This window comes from Balearica regulorum, chromosome 2 (genome assembly GCF_011004875.1).
Source record: "Balearica regulorum gibbericeps isolate bBalReg1 chromosome 2, bBalReg1.pri, whole genome shotgun sequence".
Lineage (NCBI taxonomy): Eukaryota > Metazoa > Chordata > Aves > Gruiformes > Gruidae > Balearica > Balearica regulorum.
In genome coordinates, this window is record NC_046185.1 from 146,993,927 (window position 1) to 147,015,839 (window position 21,913).

Below are 21,913 nucleotides of genomic sequence, written 5' to 3' on the forward strand. Positions count from 1 at the left end.
TCATTATCATGAACATATTGAAAGTCAAGCATATGTGTTATTTCTTTCCTAAATTAAGGTCAGAAAGATGGAATTGGCCCTAGTCCCATGTATCAGGTACAGCAGAAAAAGAAGTCTTTGTAGTGTTGAGCTGGTCATAGACAGAGATAATTTAAACTGGAAATTCTTTTTCTTACAAGAAGTATGATTGATTTTGCTGTGATATTGGGCATTCAGTGTATGAGCACTCTACTTGGAGAATCCTTTACAGAAACGTTTATGCTTTGAAAAGTCTGTCACTTCATGGGTCTGGTATTTATATCTTCCACCATCGTTTGTTGGTTTCTCATCTTTCCTAATAAAATGGTCATAGTAGAAATAAAGATTCATGAGATGGGCTATAGAAAGTTACTTAAGTTAAAGGAGTATGATGGCATTTTTCGTTCCTTGATGAATAAATTTGTATATTTGATATTTAATTTTGCTGGCATTTGGGCTGTGACAGATTTAGAAAGATTATACTGTACCTCACAAGCTATCTGTTGAATAGAGATTTCAATGTGTGTGTATTTCTGGGCTTCCAAAAAAAAAAAAAAATTCTTGTTGATTATGGTGCATTTATGAAATTAGTCAAATTGCAGAGTTGGCCTAAATATGTGCAATCATAAAATGTAATTAACACATGTTTTTCAGAAATGCAATTCTGAAATTCTGATGTGCTGAAACATTTCACAAACCTCTGTTTGACCTCACAGAAAAGGGGGAAAAAAACAAAACCAGTTGAATGAGTGGTAGATGATTTACCTATTTGCCTTTTTTGTTTCAAAATAGGGCTTCTTTCCTGTTTAGTTACATGGCTGTCCATAAAATTTTGAATGTTTCTTTTTTCTTGTAAAGTGAGAGCTAGATCTTCATTCCAATAAAGCTTTATGCAGACCACATTTCCCTACTAAATCAGAGCTGTCTCACTTGTCAGCTCTGCTGTTTCATTTTGGTTTTATTTACTTAGAATTTTTCCCTTTTTGTTTGAGGGCAGGCTTGACAAAGCAGAGAACCTGCGCCCCCACCATAGTCAGGCAGCTTCTTCCCTTTCAGCAAATCTTTCTTGTATAGTCCAATCCGCACTTCCAATCTGTAAGACCTGCTTGCATAATTGGCAATATTGAAGTAGACAAACTTCTCTATGTATTCAGGTGTCGTCCACTTCAGCATTGATTTATGGTAATGATATAAGCAGTTCCGTGTATTCTGTAGTACAGGACACACATCTTCCTGCCCAAAACTCAGACTGGCAGAGCCACTTCAAAAGTCAAGTCCTGATGTACAAGAAGATACAGATTTTGGTCATGTGCCCTCCATCAGGTTAGCTTAATACAGTTTAAAAGCTTGTTTAGTACTTGTTAAAATGCAAGCTAAGGTAGTCAAAAAACTATTGTCTGGTTACATGGTTGTTTAGGCAATAGATGCCAAGATCTTTTAAAAGTCTTTTTCCTGTGAGCATGTAAACTTGTACAGAAGGAAATTTGAAGCACATGTCTTAGATGTGAGCGGAAGTGAGCCCGTCTAATTTTCACCTATTCCTCTTTCTTAGTCTCCTCTCTAAATATTCAGCTTAGGTCTTTCCAGTTGCCCCTATTCCCTTAAAGCCTTTCGTGGTAATTCTAATCAATCACAGTGACTACGAAGGGCTGAATTGGACAAGTGCAGCAAGAGATTCTGAACTTGCCAACAGTTGGTCATTAACTCCAAATTGTCTCAGAGCAGTGAAAGCTTTTTATAGAATTGTTTCCCTTACCCCCACCCACTGCCTTTCTAGGTTAATTCAGCACAGAGTTGAAATCTTGAATTTTAATTTAACCCGAGGGCGAAAGGAGCTGCAGACATATGATTTTCATTGCTAATTTTATTAAAACTTCAAGGGCAAGAGCTGAAGGATCAGACCAAAACACCAGCTTAATTACATGTTCATCAGAAAGTTCTGTACTCTATTTTTACTACTTCCAAAATATTACAGTACAATATCAGCTCTACAGACCTTCACACCGAGGGATTTGCATGCCAGTGACAGGACTATGTATAACACTCTTGCGGTTTGCACATAAAAATGTCTGTTGAAAACTGTAGTTCCAATTTTAACAGATTTAAACGCTTATTGTAGTTCTGAGTCTCTGTTCATACAGGTTGAACAAGTTACTACTCAAACATCTGTGTTTGCCAATATTATGATTTTATTATTAATCAGATTTTACAGCATTTGGCTGCTTTCCAATTGATTTGAATGACATGCTCTCCTTCAGTGTTAATTAGGTGCGAACTCCGAGATCTGAAAGATAAGAGTATAATACTTTGGTACATTTCCTCTAAAATGCCTTTTATGTGACTTATTAGCTACACAGAGATTTCAACCAGAAACATGAAATAATTCTAACTTGTAAAGTATTGGAATTTTAGGTCTCTGAATGCTTTTTCTTCATGAGCTGCCTGTGTTTAGAACTTGAAAATTAATTTATCAATTATCTGAGAATGTATATAAATTACTTATTTCAATTATATTTACATAAAATGAACAGAAAACACCCTGTTCAATTCACTTTAAAAAAATCTTGTTTGTCACTTTCTTAGGATTAGAGGTGTATCAGGATAAACCGGAGACACCATGCTGGATCAGAGGTGGTCTGGTCAGGCCCATCACCTCTCTCACTCCATCCCCAATAGCTTAAGGAAAAGGTGTAAGGATGGAAGAAGCCTACAGTAAATTCTGTCTTTATTCCCTGAAAACACATCCAGATTTTACCTCATGTTTTAGCTTCAGTATTCCCACTCTGCCAGCCCAGGACAGTTAACTAGTCTAGTGGTAACACTGATAGAAGCTTTCAGGGCTAATGGTGGAGAAAACCCAAAGACTAATTTTAAACTGAAAACATTACCAGTTCATGCTTTTAATTCTTTCTGTTAGTAAATGTAGAAGGATCTAATGTATTCTAAATACTGTTAGATGATTATAAAGCTTCTTTATGTCAGTATAGCTTGTACATATAATATTTATCAGTGTAATAGTGCAGTAACAGTATGTTTTAGAACATTTTCTGTATTTCAAGAGAAAAATAATTAATTAAAATGGTTGAAGCAGGATAAAAGTTGTGCACTGACAACATCAAAGATTTCTCTAATGGGGAATGGTCCATGCCAAATTTTGCAGATGCCATGACGCAATTATACTATAAAAGAAAATTATGGAGAAAAATGTGTAGAATTTCCAAGCGGTTGGAAATATCTGAACGTGCTTATTTCCTCCTTCTTTCCAGCACTATATCATTATTATTTTAAAAAGCAGTTTATGATACAACACCTTAAAGCTTTGAAACCATATTCATTTCTATTTAGAATGGGGGAGAAAAAAGTATAATTGCTTTATTTTACAGACAAGGCTCAGCCTGAGGTCATAGGATTTAAAACCCTCCCATAACTTTCACATTTTCTAATTTAGGTGATTGCCTCAACGCGTTGATTGTTGGCCATAAGGAGTAGGCTACAGTGGGAGTGCAAAATGAGGATAAATATGGTTTTTGCCTCTCTGAATGTTGGTTTTGAGCCACCAAGAGCAATTGTATCTGAGCAGTTCGCTGTGCCCGTCAGCTTTGTGATGCCCTTATCCCCGTAACAGCGTGGTGAGTGCCTCCAAGCTGAAGCAGGGAGGGCAGCTTTGAGTAGGTTTTGATAAGGACTGCAGAGGAATAAGTTAGTTCATCTGCTGAGCTGTCCCTCTGCATCTGGCAGCTGATTGCTTGATAAAACAGGAAGCGTGGTGGCAATTTGATGAAGACAAATGTTCTAAGGCTTTTAAGAAATGCAAGGAAACAGGTTTCAGAAAGCCACCAATTAAAATAAAAGAAGCCTGATTACTTTGGGTCTGAGGAAAGTTATGGCCTGAGATTGCTCATTTTGCATCTCTATTAAATTGTGATTTCTCTAGGTGACAAAGTGTCTTTGGCTCACCTTAATTTCAGCATGGTTGAGAGTGATTGAATAGCTTGAGAAATAAGTTTAGTAGATTTTGGGGAATTTGATAGAAAAATGGAATCATACAAAGTCTAAAGTATATTGGGGACTGTTTCTGTACTGTAACCCTGTCTGGTCTGTCAAGAACAATGTCTGGCAGATTCTCCTACATCCGTGACCCCTGTACTTGTTCCTGCTATGATGCAGGAAAATCTTACTTCTTATTTAAACCTTTGATGGGTAATTTTCTATTTTTCCATCTCTTCTGTACCTAGACAACATATGCGATGCTTAGTAAGTGATGCCTGCCTTTGCTCAGAAGCTTCTGCCAAACAGAAGCAATGGAAATATTTCTACAAATCATTTATTTACCAATCTATCCTTTCTCAGTATTTTTCTTTTACTTTGCCACTTCTCTTGAGAGTTCATTTGGAACCTCACAGTTCTGTGGTTTTTTTAACAAGATCCCTTTCTTCCTGGCACATGAGAAGCACAGAACACACCTCTACTTCTCCTTGTAGACCCAAAGACAGTATGAAAAGCATATCTGATTTTTAGTGCAAAGTATGCAAAATTACTCTACCCCCTCTTGATGGTGTTAACTGAAATAAGTTAACAAAATATACTTTGATTGGCTTTTGGACTGGGCAAACTGGAAACTACTGAAGAATTTATGGTTTTGTCTTGGTGACAGTTTTACTAGCATGGAAAAGTTAAGAATGAGCATGCGTAAAGTCCAAAAGGAATGTGTAAAACACACCTCCCAACTGCTTACCCTTTGCAGGGGATACGGTGGGTGTCTGCAGGCTTCACACAACATTCGCATTTATCACTTATAGAATGGGGCAGCTTTGTTTTTGCACTGGAACAGATGTTTATGGGAGGGTCATGCCTCATGTTTATTCACCTTTCACCATGGCTTCCAAGCACTTTCTACATAAGATCAGCAGCAAAAGCTAAGTCCATACCAGTGTTTCCCTGCCTCTTCTACTTTTGTTTTGTTAGATGACTAACTAACTGATTTTGTTTCTTAGATTTATTTTATTTTGAAAAATGACCACCTATGAGTAGGCAAGTTTCAAAGTTAGAAAAGTTACAGGGAAACCTTTTTCCCAGACATAAAATAAGCAGGAAAATAAAACATTTGGGATGTTTAGAGGAGTCTACAAAACTTAGTCCAAATTCTTTAATTTTGTGGAAGTATAATATGCTATTTATTCTTTTAAACTCTTATGCTGTTGTAGAGGCTTTATCAGAGATCTGACTGGCTATGCTATAGCTATAGAGTGGTTCAAAACATTTATTAAAAGATTACTATTCCTAGTTTTTTGGTTATGAACCAAAGTTCCACTCATTATCTTGGTTTCTGTTTTGTTTTTCTTTTTTTTTTTTTTTTTTTTTGTCATGCAGGTGTGTTTTATGAAGTTGTTCAGAACTTCCCTGGAGTGGAGGAGAATGTGCGAGTGGATTCACATGTAAGCAGCCACAGGTGGAGAAGGCAGTCAGAGTCTCTCAAATCAGTCGACACCAACAGAGCCAGCATGGGGCAGGATTCCTCTGAGCCAGGGGGTTTCACGGATCTGCTGCTTGAAGAGGGACGTGACAACAGCACCCAGGTTGAGGTAGAAATTAATTCAATCTACTTTTTTATTCATTTTGTTATCTTTGATTGGGGGTAAGTAAAAGAAATGAAGATGTTTATTTCAGTGTACTCAAGCATTGATAGGGGAAGAGAATCTCCTGGTCTTATTTGTGTATCTGTCAGCACATGAAAGCCAGCTTTTTCCCCTCTCCTTCGGCTGGACCCTGTCCTGTCTGACTTTTGAAGATAGTCTCTTGAGGATGTTTATTCTCTGCTGGAAAACAGTGATGTGAAGTCCCATGTTGTAGCAGTTCTTGTTGGAGAACTAGAAAATGAGGTAGTATTGAAAAAAATATAAATTATTTTTTAAATGCTTGGGTACGTACCTCCATTTGTGAGTTTTTGCCTGGTCTTTATGAAGAGTGATATCCAGGCATGAAGGAGAAAAGGCCCTAGAGAAATAAGAAAGTGGAAAACAGTTCCAGGTTGGTCATTAAGAGAATTTGCCCATACTATTTGATTGTTGATCTTCCAAAGAAGAGTAACATAGATCAAATCCATCTAAGTGAAATATTGGGACATTCTCCCTCTGTTTTACAGTTTCATTCAACCTCTGATTGCTTGTTTAAAAAAATAACTGCCAGATTGCCTTCATATGGATGTAACGTAAATCCAAGTGAGCACCAGTTCTGTCTTTAAAGCTGCTTTTGGTTTCTGAGAAATGTTGGGAGAGCAGAATTTGACCATAATGTTATATTGTGATTGATTGGTACCAAAGGTCTCCATCTGTGATGATTTGTGGGAATTCTGCTATTCTACTATTTTATTTTAGTGCTTCTGCATAAACACACTGGCTGAATTGATTTTGTCTTTTTACACAGATAGCAAGTGTTTATTATAATTTTATTGTATTTTTACTGATTTTGGCGGGGGTTAAGTATTAGGTTTGAGGTTTTCTTAATAAAATCTACATCCTATTTTTCAATAAAAGACAGCTTGGAATAAGCTAAGCTTAACATTTTCAGTCTTTTTATTCTGCTTCCAAAGCAACAGCGCTATGTATTTTCCAGTTGTGAGGAGCTCACTCTCAAACAAACAAAACAGCTTTCAGATTTTGGGTTGATATCTTACACAATAACAAAAGCAAAGCAATATAAAACCCATCTATAGAGACAATGGTGTCTCTACAGCATGAGTCAAATAATAATGCTTTCTGAGAGGTGTGTTTTGTGCTTGTTGGTTTTTAAGCTTCCCGGTTTGCAAGGTACTAATTATGTTTCCTCTTGCATAAACATGGAAGTCGCTAGTTGGTAAATCATATCTTTGAATTGCATGTTGATTTTATGATTTGTTTTTTGCCCCCTGTAATCCCCATCTGGCCATACTTGTAACAATTCACTCAGGCATGACACAGATCAATCATTTTTCTAATTATTTTAGCAGGTGAAGTGGAGGATGTCTCAAATATAGGAAGGTTCACATAGCTGATCTTTCCTTGGCTTACCAGTAGATCCCCTTGCAGTATCTCCATTCAGCTGACTTCCAAGCTCTTGTGAAGCAAAATGGATCAGAGCTCGCCCTCTAACACTCATATGTGGCAACATTCAGGAAGAAAATGAATGCTTGTAAATGGACATACATAAAATGGTATTTTTCCAGGGCCATATTTCCTGCCAGATTAATGGCATTAAAGTGTCGTAACCTCACAAGTACATCACCCTTACCAAGTTTATTGAATTCAGGTTTTGTGTTCTGTCACAGCCGCCGCTTTTTTTTTTTTTTAAAAGTCTTCCCAGCACAATAAGATAACTGAGTTGTGGTTTTACACGTTATCGGATTCCATTGTAAATCCCTACTACAACACACAGGCATTTTGCAAAAAACCTTGATGCCCAGCTTTGTAGAGGAGGTAGAGTACAACAGATACTCACAGCGGAAGAATCCATATGTCGCAAAGTCTTCTGTAACTTGGGAGCTTATCGGCAGTGCTGGAGAGCATATTGATTTTTGAAACCCTTCATCTGTGTGTGTTGCGGTTCTTGCTGAAGAAAATCCAGAGGATGAGTGCTACCTGCCATTCATATTTAATGATGCTAGAGAAATACAACATCCCTCCATCACAGATACTGTTTCTCTCAAAGGATTTTGTAGGCTTGCCATGCAAATGTGGAAGACTTCTTTTACTGGGAGGCTAACAGTGATGAACATATCTTTAATTTTCACTTGATACTGTTTTCTGTTCTTCTTTATAATGGTGAGTTCACTTTCTGTCCAGCTTTAAAAAAAACAAATGAATCAAACACCACCACCCTCCAAAAAAGACCCAAACAAAAAAAAAAAAAAAGGACAAAAATAATTTAAAAATTATTCTAAATGTTTCCTGTGTTATGAAATCCTATACAGACATAGAATGGTTTGGGTTGGGAGGGACCTCAAAGATTGTGTAGTTCCAACCCCTCTGCCACAGGCAGGGACACCCTTCATTAGACCACATTGCCCAAAGCCTCATCCAACCTGGTCTTAAACACTTCCAGGGGTGGGGCAGCCACAACTTCTCTGTTCCAGTGCCTCACCACTCTCACAGTAAAGAATTTTTTCCTAGTACCTAATCTAAATCTATCCTCTTTCAGCTTAAAGCCATTACCCCTTGTCCTGATGCTCCATGTCCTTGTAAACAGTCTTTCTGCAGCTTTCCTGTAGGCCCCTTCAGGTACTGGAAGGCTGCAATAAGGTCTCTCTGAAGCCTTCTCCTGTTTTTCAGTCCCAACTCTCTCAGCCTGTCTTCATAGTAGAGGAGCTCCAGCCCTCTGATCATCTTTGTGGCCACTCTCTAGACTTGCTCCAACAGGTCCATGTCTTTCTTGTACTGAGGACCCCAGAGCTGGATGCAGTACTCCAGGTGGGGTCTCATGAGGGTGGAGTAGAGGGGCAGGATCACCTCCCTTAACCTGCTGGTCACACTTCTTTTGATGCAGCCTAGGACGTGGTTGGCTTTCTGGGCTGCAAGTGCATGTTGCTGGATCATGTTGAGCTTCTCATAAACCAACACCCTTTGCTTGGGATTGCCCTAATCCATATGCAGGATCTTGCACTTGGCCTTGTTGAACTTCATGACGTTCGCACGGGCCCACCTCTCAAGCCTGTCGAGGTCCCTCTGAATTGCACCCCTTCCCTCCAGCACATTGACTGCATCACACAGCTTGCTGTCGTCAGTGAACTTGCCAAGTCATAATGTGAAAAATAAAATCAACCTGCGTGGAGCATAGCTTAATTCCACTGGATTTTCTTGATATTTTAAAGTAATGAGACTTTTAATTCATGTTTTTTCTTTGGAACTATTGGGACTTGTTCTGTAACTTCACAGCACCATCCTGGGTCTCCCGTCAGCCCTCATCCATAGGCTGTTTTAAGATCAACTTGAGTGTAACATGAAGGTCAGGCCTTCATGAACAGCTATTCAAAGTGCTTTGTGAAGCAGTTTACCACATCTTTGTAGTAGCCAGGGTAGGCCCATCCCTATGTGTAGGAAAGATGATAATTGCCAGATTCTTTTTAGAGATGCTGTCTGTCTGGTCCAAGAGCTGGAGCAGTGCAGCCACTAGGCACCCCAGGGCATTCACTGTTTCTCTTCGCAGCTCTGGTTTGCCTTCTCCATTTTTTGGTAATATGATTCAGGACAGAACTCATGCAAAATCATGTACATATCCAGGTGCTTTTCTGAATGAAGGTGTTCTCTTGAATTGGACTCTAGAAGTTGAGCTGCATTGCAGAGACTAGCATAAGCAGTGGATATAGCCAATTGACGTGTAGGACCTTCAGAAACGAGCAGGGCCTTGAGAAGGAGGAGATGACCTCCAAGTCCCATCGTGTTGCTGGAGAATAGGAATTTTGTGGTCCACGGGTGCAGTGTTGTGGCAGCACAAACCCGCAAAACCAGAGATGCCAAGCAAAAGGCAAAGGACAGGAAGAACAGGTTTCTGCTGCAAGCCAGATTGTCTATGTGTGTAGCATTTGTGGTCTTTCTGGAGGGCTGATAGCAAGCTAGAGATTATAGGGTAAAATCAATGTATAATAAATGCTTATCATAAATGCTTTATAAACCAGTATGAAAATCTTGAAAATATTCCTCTTTTATCCTAGTTTAGTAGGGTTATTATAATGTGCCAGTTAGAGACTAGAATGTTGTAAATCCAAACGTTGTAAATCCAAAAAGGTTCACAAGGATGGAGGTTGGTCCCATTTGCTTTATTTGCAATTGGTACTTTAGAGCCCGAATATAGAGGAGGGAGAACATGTAAGTTACTGGGGCCGTACTCCATAAGTGATTTATGAAGGCTTCATTCCCACAACATAACATAGCCAGAGAGAGTGAGCAAGCTCTAAAAAGAGACAGGTGTAAAAAGGGTGAGATCCCATTTTGTACAGATGGGCATAAATGTTACAGCCCTAGAGAAATCCCCAAAGCAGATAGCCTCGGGGCAGATGGAGAAATAGATTGTCAGCAGTCCAAATGTACTACAAAGGTCAACCCCAAAAAGACAGTGTTCTGGTCATGCAGTGCAACCAAGATGACTTCTTGGCTTTATGGCAAAGGAAAGCATCAAAGAGTCTCCCTTTGAAGATAGGAGCATGCATGGCTAAGACATATCTTGGAGAAACTTGAAATGACAAATTTTTTAAACTTTTTTCTTTTTTTAAAGACAAATTATTAGTGTAGTCTAACGTTTTATGTTATTTTTATGGTTTTCTGTGTAGTTTGCTTCTGATTTGGTAATTAATGATTTAATCTTTTTCCTTCTGGGGTGGGTGGAGGTCCTGTTCTAGAAGGTGGTTAGTTCATAGTGCTTAAGGAGAACTCAAATTTGAAGTTTTTCCTCCCAAGGGTCACAAAGCCTAATATTAAAGTCTTCTGCCTGGAATATCTTTGGGACTGTCAGAGACTGAAGTGTTTCCCACTAAGCCAGAGGAGGTTTTTGGAGTTTGGAAGCATCAGAATTGCATCCCATATGCACTAACTAACCCGACTGGGCAGTGCAAAGGCTTCCACAGTCCTGTGGGTGCCAGGCTAAGAGGGGAAATGCGTACCGCACTATAGTTACAGGGACCTCAAAGATAGGCATTATTGTAGGCATATTTGAGAAGTCAGGTGGGACATTCTAAAAATGAAGTGCCATTTATATCAACAATTTTCCATTCTAGAGATTTTGTTTCTTAAATTTCTAGGATTTCACAATCTTGTAATTTCAAGTCTAGTTTTTCTTTTTTTTTTTTTTTCTTTTTCTTTTTTTTCTCCCTCCTATCTTTCTTAGGACTCCCCTTCTGAGTCTTGGGGGTTAGCATTGTTTTTTTTTGTTTCTTGAGTAATCTGCCACTTGTTGTGCTCTGGACATTCAGAAGTGCCTTTTATTTAGAATAAATAGAGCCTAGGAAATGCAATGTGTAGGGTGGAATTTGTTGCTGCAAACACTGTAAGTCCTTGAAAAAGCAATGAACATGAAAATATCTCTTAATGAATATGTCTAGTTTGGCATGTCTTCTTTTAAGCAAGGAGAAAAATACAACAAATATACTACCTTTCTTCACATACTCTCATAAAAGAAAAGTATGGTGTATAATAACTCACTGTTATTAAGTAAATTATTATTATTAATATTTTTTAAATAAACTCAGATGCATGGTCATGGTATGACCAACCGTTCTGTTAATCCCCGAAGCCCTGTAGCCATCAAGGTAATGAAGGCAATTAGCACAGGTTCTTGTTGCCTGTTGCTCTTTTGCATTTACTGGAAAAGCAGCTGATCCCTGGAATGCATCTGGTATGGATGTTGGGTCCCCACTATACACCATATATTAATGCATTAATATATAATGGTGCATTGCACAAATGTTGCATAATAATTTTCAATAGTTGAAAATGTGCATCATTTTTCAAGTGATATCCTGTGATTCTGGCTATGTGGCGCTCCACACAGAGGTGGTTCTCCTGTATTTATACTTTTTGTCTCTTTATCACAGATCTTCTGTAAAGCAACTCCAGATGCAGGCTTTATAGAATAATTCTAGGCAACTTGCTTGGTCCTTTACTTCACCATTCTCTGTCCGTGATCCTTGTGACTGCTTAACCCCAGTGAACAGTACGACACTGAAAAATGAAATGGAGCAGTATTTAACATACAGCTTGCATTGGCATTAGCAGAAGTTCACAAACTTTGCAAAATAACTTTGGAACATGTGGATTACTTTCAAAAATATTGCCACTGTGTAGAGATGCAACATCAAAACATCAGTCTTTCACAAACTTCAAATATCCAAAAGAAATCCATAATAAAATAATAGATTAAATCATAGTCAGGGTTGAGCTGAGTGCAGCCATGCTAATAGTACATTTTTATTGCTTTGCACCATGAAAAGAGTGAGAAAAACATAATTTTACATATAAAGTCTTAGAACGGAATGAATGATTGCAACTATATAACGGAAGAAGATTCGGTTCCAAGCAAGAAACACCATGCTGAGGATGCTAAGTCAAATCAAACTCTATGGTATCTTACTTTCTCCGCCCCTCCCAACATAGTACTTGTGAGCATAGAAAATTGTGGCTATTTCAGCGCAAAACAAATTTTATTTTTGGTAGTGAAGTGATTCATTTATTCCTGTGGATGTCACTGATATCTCCTGCTGTGTATTGCTCTTAACTAAAACAGAGTTGTTCCTAACTGAAGGCACCCTTCTTTCTTTTTCTCTCCTTTCTTTAGTTTCTCTAGATGTTGTTTGAAATGTAAATTTTAGCAATTCCTGTAGTTTAGACCTGAAAAGCTTCTTGCCTCTATCAGAACACCACTGGTGGATTTCCTACTGGCAAGAATCTCTTGCTGAATTTTGCATTTTTTCCCAGAGTTTCTGCCCAGAAGAAGGCTTCTCCCTTATCAGTCCCAGTCACTCGTGGAAGTGAAGATGTCTGATTCTGACTGGCAAAAACAACAGAAGGGATTGAGTTTTACAGCCCTTGGAATTTGAGAGCAATTACTCTCAGCTACTGACAGCAGTGTCAGCGTGCCCACTGCTATGTTCTTACTGCAAGTCTGAGCAAGGAAAAAAAATAATGGTTAAGATTAAATTTCACTCAGCTGGACAAATGCTCTAATGCACTGTATTAGAAGTAGAAAAATTTGTCCATGCATAATTGAAGCCTCAAAACTAAACAATATCATAGTCACATAGTGAGCTGTCAGTTTGGCCAAGCCTGCCTCCGTTTTGTTCCTTCTTTTTTCTTTTTTTTTCTTTTTTCTTTTTTTCTTTTTTTTTCTCTTTTTTTCTTTTTTTCTCCATCCTGATGCTTTAATGCCAGTTGCACCTGAAGGACCTAGAAATAAAGAGCAGTGGTATTAACACTGTATTCTGAAACCACGGTCCCTCCAAGTTACTGAGAAGAATGTTTTTCATTTAAGAAAAAATTCTTTTTATCATCTAAGTTTAATGAATATTTCTGTTCTTTTTCCTCAGCCCAAGCTATGAGAGTGACACGCTTTACTTCTAAAGTCTGTTTTCTGACTTGCCATCTCTTAGAGCCTGTAATTATCTATGTAGAGTTGCTGGCTTGTTTAGCTTTTGAATTTATAGTTTAGTGCTTGTATCTTCCTTTCCCTTTCAGTGATCCTCAGCAATGCAAGAGTGAACTCCATGGACAACATTTTGATATACGCATTCAGTGTAATAAAATCAGGGGTGCTATAGATCTCTGCATCAGGACAGAATTCTGTTTTAACACATAGTCACATTTTAATGTGGATTATAAAGTATCAAAGTAATGCATATTCAGTACAAAGATTTAACTAGGTTTTAGGCTTTTAATTTTTATTTGAATTAAAGCATTTGACATATAAGTGGGGAGGAATGAAGCTTTGCAGAACACAGATTTGTCACTGGAGTTGGCTAATTCTTTAGAGAGCAAAAGAGCAGTGCTGTTCTGAAAACTGTATGTGGAAAAGCCATGTGGAGAAAAAAACCAAACAACTAAAAAAAGCAAAGAGATAATCAGTTTTGTCTCTGATACCTGCTTTCTAACGTGGCTTCATTTTGGGAACAGACCATAGACTGTATTATTGAGCTCAAATAAGGGCAACTGTCCCAGTTTTGGCAGGGGTAGAGTTAATTTTCTTTCTAGCAGCTGGTATAGTGCTGTGTTTTGGATTTAGGATGAGAGTAATGTTGATAACACACTGGTATTTTAGTTGTTGCCAAGTAGTCAAGGACTTGTCAGCTTCTCACACTGCCCTGCCAATGCAAAGGCAGAGAGCGCCCGAGAAGCTGGGAGGGGACACAGCCAGGACAGCTGACCCAAAGTGGCCAAAGGGATATTCTGTACTGTATGATGTCATGCTCCATATATAACTGGGGGGGTGAGTTGGCCAGGAGGAGGGGCAGCTCAGGAACTAGTTGAATATCTGCTTCAGATGGTGAGAAATTGTGCTCTGTGTGACTTGTTTTGTATATTCTATTATTGCTGTTGTTATCATCATCATCTTCCTTTTCTGTCCTATAAACTGTCTTTATCTTGAGCCAAAAATTTTACTTTTGTTTTACCTTTTTTTCTTTCAATTTTCTCCCCCATCTCACTGGGGAAGGGGGGAAGTAAACGAATGGCTGTGTGGTTGTCTTAGCTGCCAGACGTGTTAAACCATGACAGAAATGGCAAATTTTCTTTTAAGATAATTTTAAGTTCTAAGTGAAGAAATCCACTTTAACTGATTTGGTTATATGGCTGCAGCTTACCCAGTCTACTTGCAAAATCTTTATCATAACAAAAGTTGCATTCATTCTTATTTTTCATTTTATGGAAGTATAGTTGTTACTTGTTCGTAGTTAATGATTACTACATCATGCGATTTTTGGTATATGTAAAGGCTTCATTCAAGAGAGGGAGGGAAAATTTGGGCTCCTCCTGTAAGCTTTCAAATATTTTTTTCAAGCTTTGATTAACTAGTAGTCATTTAGTATAGATGAAGCTTGCTGGCATTTCCAGGGCTAAAACTACTGTGACTAAAAAATGTGTTTTTACAGTTGAAGGTGGTGTTATATCAGGTTCTCTGCCCTTCCAGACCCTATCTTATCTTGCCTTAGACCGTTTCATGTGCAGTTGTATTTAAAACACAGTTGTCTTGCTGTTTTAAGCCAGTGTAACTTAAGCCCAGAAGTCTCTGTTTGGATATGTGCTCTCTTGTTTCTGTAACGTTCTAGAGGATTAAACAAGCGTCCCATATGATTCCTCTCCACTGCACATCATTAAACTGTGAAATCTCTGGAGCTCATTGACACTGAATGTTGCAGATGCCAAAATTTACAGAATTAGACAAATTCATGGAATAGAAATTTGTCAAGGATTATTAAACACAAAGGGAGTTCCTGAAGAGCAGATTGCTGGAACCTAGGAAAAATGGGGAATTACCACTGTTTGCCTGGGGTCCTTTACTCTTTCTAGGCATCGTTCCCAGTCAGTTCTGGGGGCTGGACTGAAAGGATGTTTGGCCTAGGAGAGTACAGCTGTTCTTGTGCTTATTGGTTTCCACTCACTAAGTTAAGTTAAATGTCATAGTACTATTTTCATTGTTAGAAGCTTGAAAGTTGCAACAGATATTTAGGATGTACTGGAGGAAGAGTCTTGGGACATGCTGGAGTTGCACTGAAACTGTCACGGATATATCTTTTGCTTTTCTATATAGCAGAATATTTAGATGTCATATTTTTGTTGTAAGAGAGCTAAAAATTGCTGTTAAATGATATAGTAATTGAAGGCTAAGATGTATAGAATTTTCTTGCAATGTTTCTAAACAGCTTTTATTACACTCTTTTTCAAAAAGGTTGTTATTGCTATTTTAAAATGTTTTTATTCACGCTTTTCAAGAGTTTATTTTAGAAAATTACCATGTTACTTTGGAGATGATGGAGATGGAGAATGTCATTTATTTTCAGAAAAATCAAGTCTCCTTTTTTCAAACTGAGTCAAGGGAAAAGAATGTTCCTTACTTCTTCATGTGATGTTAAGGAAAGTATTTGAACTTCTGAAAAAAACAAGCTGCTTTAGATGACATCCCACGTCAAATTAAGATTTGTGTAAATTATTGCTAAATCCAGTACTTAACTGATTATTTTTCATAGCTATAAAGAAGAGCCAGAAAATGAATTGATCTGGAAGCAGCACAGATCATACATGAAACATCCTAGTCCTCTATTCTTACTAAATCACACCAAACAGTATGTCACCTGCAACTAGAATTAGAATCTGGGACAATCATTAATTTACTCACTTTTTTCTGCTTGTCCAGCTGAGTTTTCTAACAGTGATGTCACACTTTCTAGCTGGCCAGCAGACCGATATATCACTGTCTTGTTGTCTTTCAGGCTTTCAGTTGCAAAATGGTAAACTAGACAAAAGCCTCATATATCTTTTTACACTGAATTTACTAATTGCTTATTTAAATTAAGGTCATCTTGACACTTGTACTGGGACTTGCTACAGTCTTCAGCTGGACTGAATTCATGGCCAGCTCTGCAAGAAGTGTTATAGCAATGAGCCTGTCAACATTTCCATTATTCTCAATCTAAACTCAGGGGGTGATGGTTCTACTTATAACTCAGGTATAGCTGAAAAATGAAAAGGTGAAGACTGGAGGTGAAATTCTTTCTCTGTTTCCTTTAAACTTGGAGGGGCGACGGGGAAGGAAAGAAATTAAAAACAAGTTTCCTGGCTCCTAAGTAAGGGAATTTACAGTTCTCCGTGGTAATCCTGAGTTCATTTCCACATGCTTAGCTATGTTTGCATACAAGGCATTTAATTTAACATGCTGATGGTAATGAATTTTTATAACAAGGAAGGAGACAGGGGATTCAGAATTTAATGGAATCTGCTTTGAATTTTCTTGATGATAGTATTTTACATTTCCATATCCCTCTTCATCTCCAAGTTCCTAAAGCACATTACAATTACTCCAGAATTGCTGAACTCATGACTGAAAAGAGCTATGAGTGGTATCAGCGACAGACCTTGTACTTGCTTTCCGAATTAATTGATTCAGTCATACATGCCTCAGCCCTTGCTTGCAGAAGTTCACTGAAAATAGATTCAGATAGTGAAAGCCAAATATTAGTGTGGCTGTGAAGACCGGGAAGGTCTCTTCTCTCCAACCACTTCCTTTATGACCCTCTTCACCATGTTCATCTGCAGTGCCCTCATGAGGGAGACTTGTATCTATTCTGTCATGCAAAAAGCAGAAGATGATGTTCATTTCAACCCATGCAAAACAAACAGCCCTAACTAGTTTAGCAGCACACAGCAAATCGTGCGTAGCTGGTTTGGAGCAGGGAGTGAGGATGAATATATTCCTGAATTGTTAGTGCAGGGGAATTTGGGTAGGTAAGTAAAAAGTTGTTGCACTAAACCAAATAATTCCAGTTTGGATAACACCAATCCTTAGGGATAGATTTTCAAAGCTGTAGGAATCCTGCTGACATTGATGGATTACTCTGTGCCACTCTGAAAATCTTTCATGTTTTTGTAACATGGAGAGTCAATTATCTGTTATCCCAAAACAGTAACAACTTGGCATGTAAGCAGATGTGTACATCGTTTCAGATTTGGTCAGACACTTCCTTTGACAGTGTGTAAACTTAGTAATTATAACTTGAGAGCTTTCAGCATTTATCAGGAATTCAATGGCCCATCTTCATTGTAATTGCATGAGTTATACAGGCTTTTCAAAGAGAATAATAAATGGGACCAAAGCTCAAAATTCCTATCAAAAGGGGGATCAGAGTTAAGAAAGTTCCATTTGTAAACGTGCATTTGTGCTACCAAAAATATCGGCTAACTGCTATCAGCTGCCCATGAAACACTTTTAATAGTTGTAGTATTTCATATGCAGAACAGAAATTCATAAGTAATGAAAATAACAGATTTTTTTTGTTTCTTTTCTTTCTTTTGTAACACTGGTATGCATTCATGCGCAGAATGTCTAGCTTTTCACAGACCATCAGCTAGAAGAAGTATGTTTATTTCTAGAACACAAAATTGGCAATGGAGATTTTAGAGTCTGCAACAAATTGCAGTGTGAATAACAGGGAGAAAAAAAAAAGAACATCAAACTTTCACATATTCACCAGATTTTTTAGCAGTACAACATTTAACAGAAGTAGAGAGATGTGATAGGGTTACTGGAAGTTTGCTTCATGCATTTGTATCAAGCTGCATGACTTTTCAAGAGTTCCTATTAAAATTTTTAAACGAAAGCATCACACTCTTAGAGTATTGTTAGCAACAAAAGAAGTAGGAAGGGGGAGAAATTGCAGATGGAAATCCTATCTGTCTGATCTCATACAGGTGGAGCAGTAAAATGCCATGGGGGCTAAAATGCCATGATCTGTCTCAGGTAGAGAGCAAAATAAAAATGGCCTGATTCTGGTCAGGGTCAAAATGTTGAGATTCCTCCTCACTCCCTCCAACACCACAAAAAAAAAAAAAAAAAAAAAAAAAAAAGGATTGATTTGGAACCCAAGTAAAATCTCGTGTCTTCATCTTTCTCTGTTTTTCAGTGGTTAGGAGGCAATGCACATGTTTGCCATCACTTTTTTTTGCTTGAAATTGTGAAAAGACACCCTTCAATTAAAAAGTAATTCTGTAGTGCCTTGTGTTTTATTATCTTGTGTCCTGTATTTGGCTGAAAGCCAAAAATGGAAATACAAGTTGATGAAACTTTTCCACTTTGAATAACTCTATTCTTAAAATGCAACATAGAGTTGGAAATTATACAGAAGAAAAAATAGCATCTATCAAAAAGAAAATCATGTGTCAGTATAATTTTGAAATATTTGGGAATATTGGATCAACTGGATGGTGGGTTAATTTGAACGCAGTAGCACTTTGCAATTACTCAGACACGGTTCCTTCCTCTGCTGTTTGTGAAAAGTGCTCAAAGCATCCTCGCTGTAAAGAGCGAGAGTGCAGATAGATCCTGCAGAAAGCTTGTTTTGAGCTTGCTGTTATGCAAAGGGAGTGACTTGGAAGCGCCTGTCTAGCTAACATGTACCTCATCAAGCATCTCGATTAAATATGTCTTACAGTTGCAGCACTTATATTTGAGAGCTCTCAAGGGATTTAATTTTGGTTTTTTTCCTGCACATGACTGCAGGATCAGATAAATAAGCATTTCTGTGACAAGAAATGTGGCTGGTGAGAACAGTTTATTAAAATTGTACATAGCATTCTTTTCAATATTATTGTATAGAATATCCTGACTGAACTGCTGTTACAGATGTATATAGAAAACTACATGTGGACAAAGCAAAATGCATACTTTTTCCAAGGCAAAAAACATGCTTTCCAAATAGCAGTAGAAATCAGGGCTACAGCTTAACCACTTTAATCATCACTATCTTTCTCTCTAAGACATGAACGGTAATTTTGAAATTTTGCATATTGGTTGTGGATTTCAGCCTGTCCTGTCTTTTAGTAACTAAAGATTCAAGTGTGTTGTACATCAGAGCTAAACTAGAAAGTCTTCTGGTTAAATAGACTACCAGTTTGGGTTGCAATCTGTTTAAACCAAGTGTTTTCCAGAGAAGCCATGGTGGTGCCGTTTGTCCTTTGATGCCCAGGCTCTGTGATGAGCGTGCTGCTGTCTGGCTATATGCTGAACAGCTCAGGTTTGGCAAAGGCTGGTGCTGAATGAGGTGAATATAGGACACCTTTAAAAGCTTCAAATTAGCCTTTATCCCTACAGGTAAAAAGCTACCGCATTAATAAAGTCGTGTTCCTCCCTGTATCAACATAATATCGGTCGTACATGTTCTTACAGCTGATTGCCTTACGATTGCAGCTGTGGGACCTGTCGGATCCCCGAGACAGGGAATTAACTGCTCGGGAATTGCAGCACACAGCAGTGAGTGTGGAGGCAGCTTCCTGCAATGTCCTACATAAAGCCCTGATCAACTAGAAACTATACCTGCTAATATTAATTTAATCCTCCAGATCTGTACCACTTTTCATCCCAATTTAGATTTGCCATTTTCCCTCCTCATGTGAGGCCCCAGGGTTGCTGGGTCTTGGTCGTTCTGTTTTCTCCTTGTTTCTTCCAATAGAGAATGGGAAACAAGGACAAATTACCCATCCCAGCTTCTGAATATGCACCAGAGGAAGAAATATGCTGCAGAGAGTTTAAAGTTCCTCTAATACCCGGATTAAGAAAAAAAAAAAAAAAAAAAAGGAAAAAATAATAAACTGGACTTATGTGTCTTAGGGGGAGAAAAAAATGCATACAAGTATGGCTGCAAGTACATGAAAGCATGTACACTCAGAAATACGTTCTTGGTTATATTACACACAAGAAGTGAATTTTTAAAAGACTAAAATACTAAATCTTTAAAAGCTAATTTGACAAAAATGTAATTATTTATGGCATTATCTGGAGTCATGAGCCCCCAAGAATGGGGCTGGTAACAGACATGGGGTCATAACCACTGATGCTCTGTAGTCTAGACCTGGCAGTTAGTTTTTTTATGTTTACAGTCATTTTTAGAGTTTCAGTTTTGTGAACACTTTAGTCATTTATATATATCTAAAAATTAGAAAATAAACTCTATAACATGTTTCATAATTACACCACAATCAAATTGCTGCTAGGTGTTTTCATGGTTATTTTATTGCAATGGTTCCTATTATTTTCTTTTAGTGGAGAGGATGCTGCAGAGCGGTTAATAAAGACTTTTTTTGAGAATGTAATTTCTCAAACTCCTGCTCCAGCAAATCAGGAACAAAACTGCCTAATAAATATTTCCCTGCTGTAACTGGGTTTTGAGTGGCTTGGTGATTTGCCTTTTTCCCTCTCTTAAGTAAGACATTGCAGAGACTTTTGCTCTTTTGAATCTCGTCTCTTATGACAAGACAGTCCAAGGGGCTTTATAAGACTGCTGTAATGACCCCTAAATAGGCTGACAGTTTTATAGCCGTCCCCAAGAGGGAAGCTTCCTTTCAGAAGCGGCTGAATATCATGAAAAAGGCAATGGCTCCACGTTGACTTTTCACAAAGCTGGAAAGACTAAACGGCTTTTTGGATTAATAACAGGTTTATGGCATCCTTCTCTGCCAGACTGTCTGTCAGCCTGTGTGACTCTCCATTATAGGTGCTGTCAGGCGCTCAGAAAAGTGCCGTTTAAAAACCTGGGAGTTTAAGATGTTGTAGAGCTGTATAAAGCCTTGCGTGTACCTCGGGGTGAGAGCTGTGAGCTAAATGCTTTTGTTTCATCCCAACTGATGACATAATTTAGTGTTCAGAGTAACAACCTCCAGATGTAAATCTGTGAGACTCTGGGCAAAGTGACTTCCATACTGGCCCTAGTGAAAACCTGAGTTTGGGGACTCCTGCACACACACACAGCTTTAGGCTTTTAGGACTCTGCAGAGCACTCGTGTAGCCTCTTCTTGGAGAATATAGTGTGAGACGAATTTCTTAATCCCGGTGCACACAGACAAAGGATTTTCTCTTTTGTTAGATAGGCTTCCCCTCACTCATTAGACATGGTATTAGCTATTCAAAATGGATTTTGCTAAGGCTTGTATAATCAACAGTGATGTTTGCAGGCTGTCTTCAGGTTCTGCTGACTGTTGATGTGGAATATGTATGCTATGCCCAAATACACATATATATTTTTCTAAGTTCTTCCCACATCAGATATTAAAAAAAAAAAAAAAAAAAGACAAAAAAACCCCAAAAGAACAGATTGTAGCTTTGTCATTGTGAAAGCAGCAAGGCAGTTCTGTAAATTGTATGTTTCGTCAGTAGAGATTCATACAGAACAAATGCTTTTGTTAAGAAATTGAACAGCAGAGAGTTTATCCTTGATACAAAGCGCTTATGAAATGAAATCAGTACTTCTGAGCATCAGAGAACCACTTGTAATAATCGAGCTTCCTAAGTAGCAGCCACTATATATATCCTCTGCAAGACTTTCACGTGGTAGTTCGTGTGTAGCTTATCTACTGAAATTAGAGCTTTCACGTTTTGAGAGGCCAGTTGAAATTAAGCATTCCTCGGGGTTCTTTGGTTATCAGATCTATAAAGTGTAAAATCGCATCATAACCTTGCTCTATTATAATTACAGTTCTCTGCTAAAATGCAGTTATATGGCAGCAGCGTGCAAGGTGTCTCTTTCCCTGTTTCTCTGGCCTTAATCTTCCCATTAGGATACCATCTAAAGACAGATGACCTTTCCTCGTAGTATCTCATCTCCGCTAATGGCTGTTAGATTGGGGATATTCTCCACGTATCCTTGCCACCTGCCCCTGCCTTATTCAGTACCTGCCTA

General features: G+C 38.2%; 1 protein-coding gene across 1 annotated transcript in view; it reads left to right on the forward strand.

Moving 5' to 3' along the window:
- PLXDC2 (plexin domain containing 2) overlaps positions 1–21,913 on the forward strand; it is a 278,497-nt gene that overhangs the window by 124,131 nt on the left and 132,453 nt on the right. Inside the window, exon 2 of the mRNA XM_075746340.1 lies at positions 5,389–5,600. Coding sequence (XP_075602455.1) covers positions 5,389–5,600 — 212 coding nt within the window. The remainder of the gene's footprint in view (positions 1–5,388; positions 5,601–21,913) is intronic.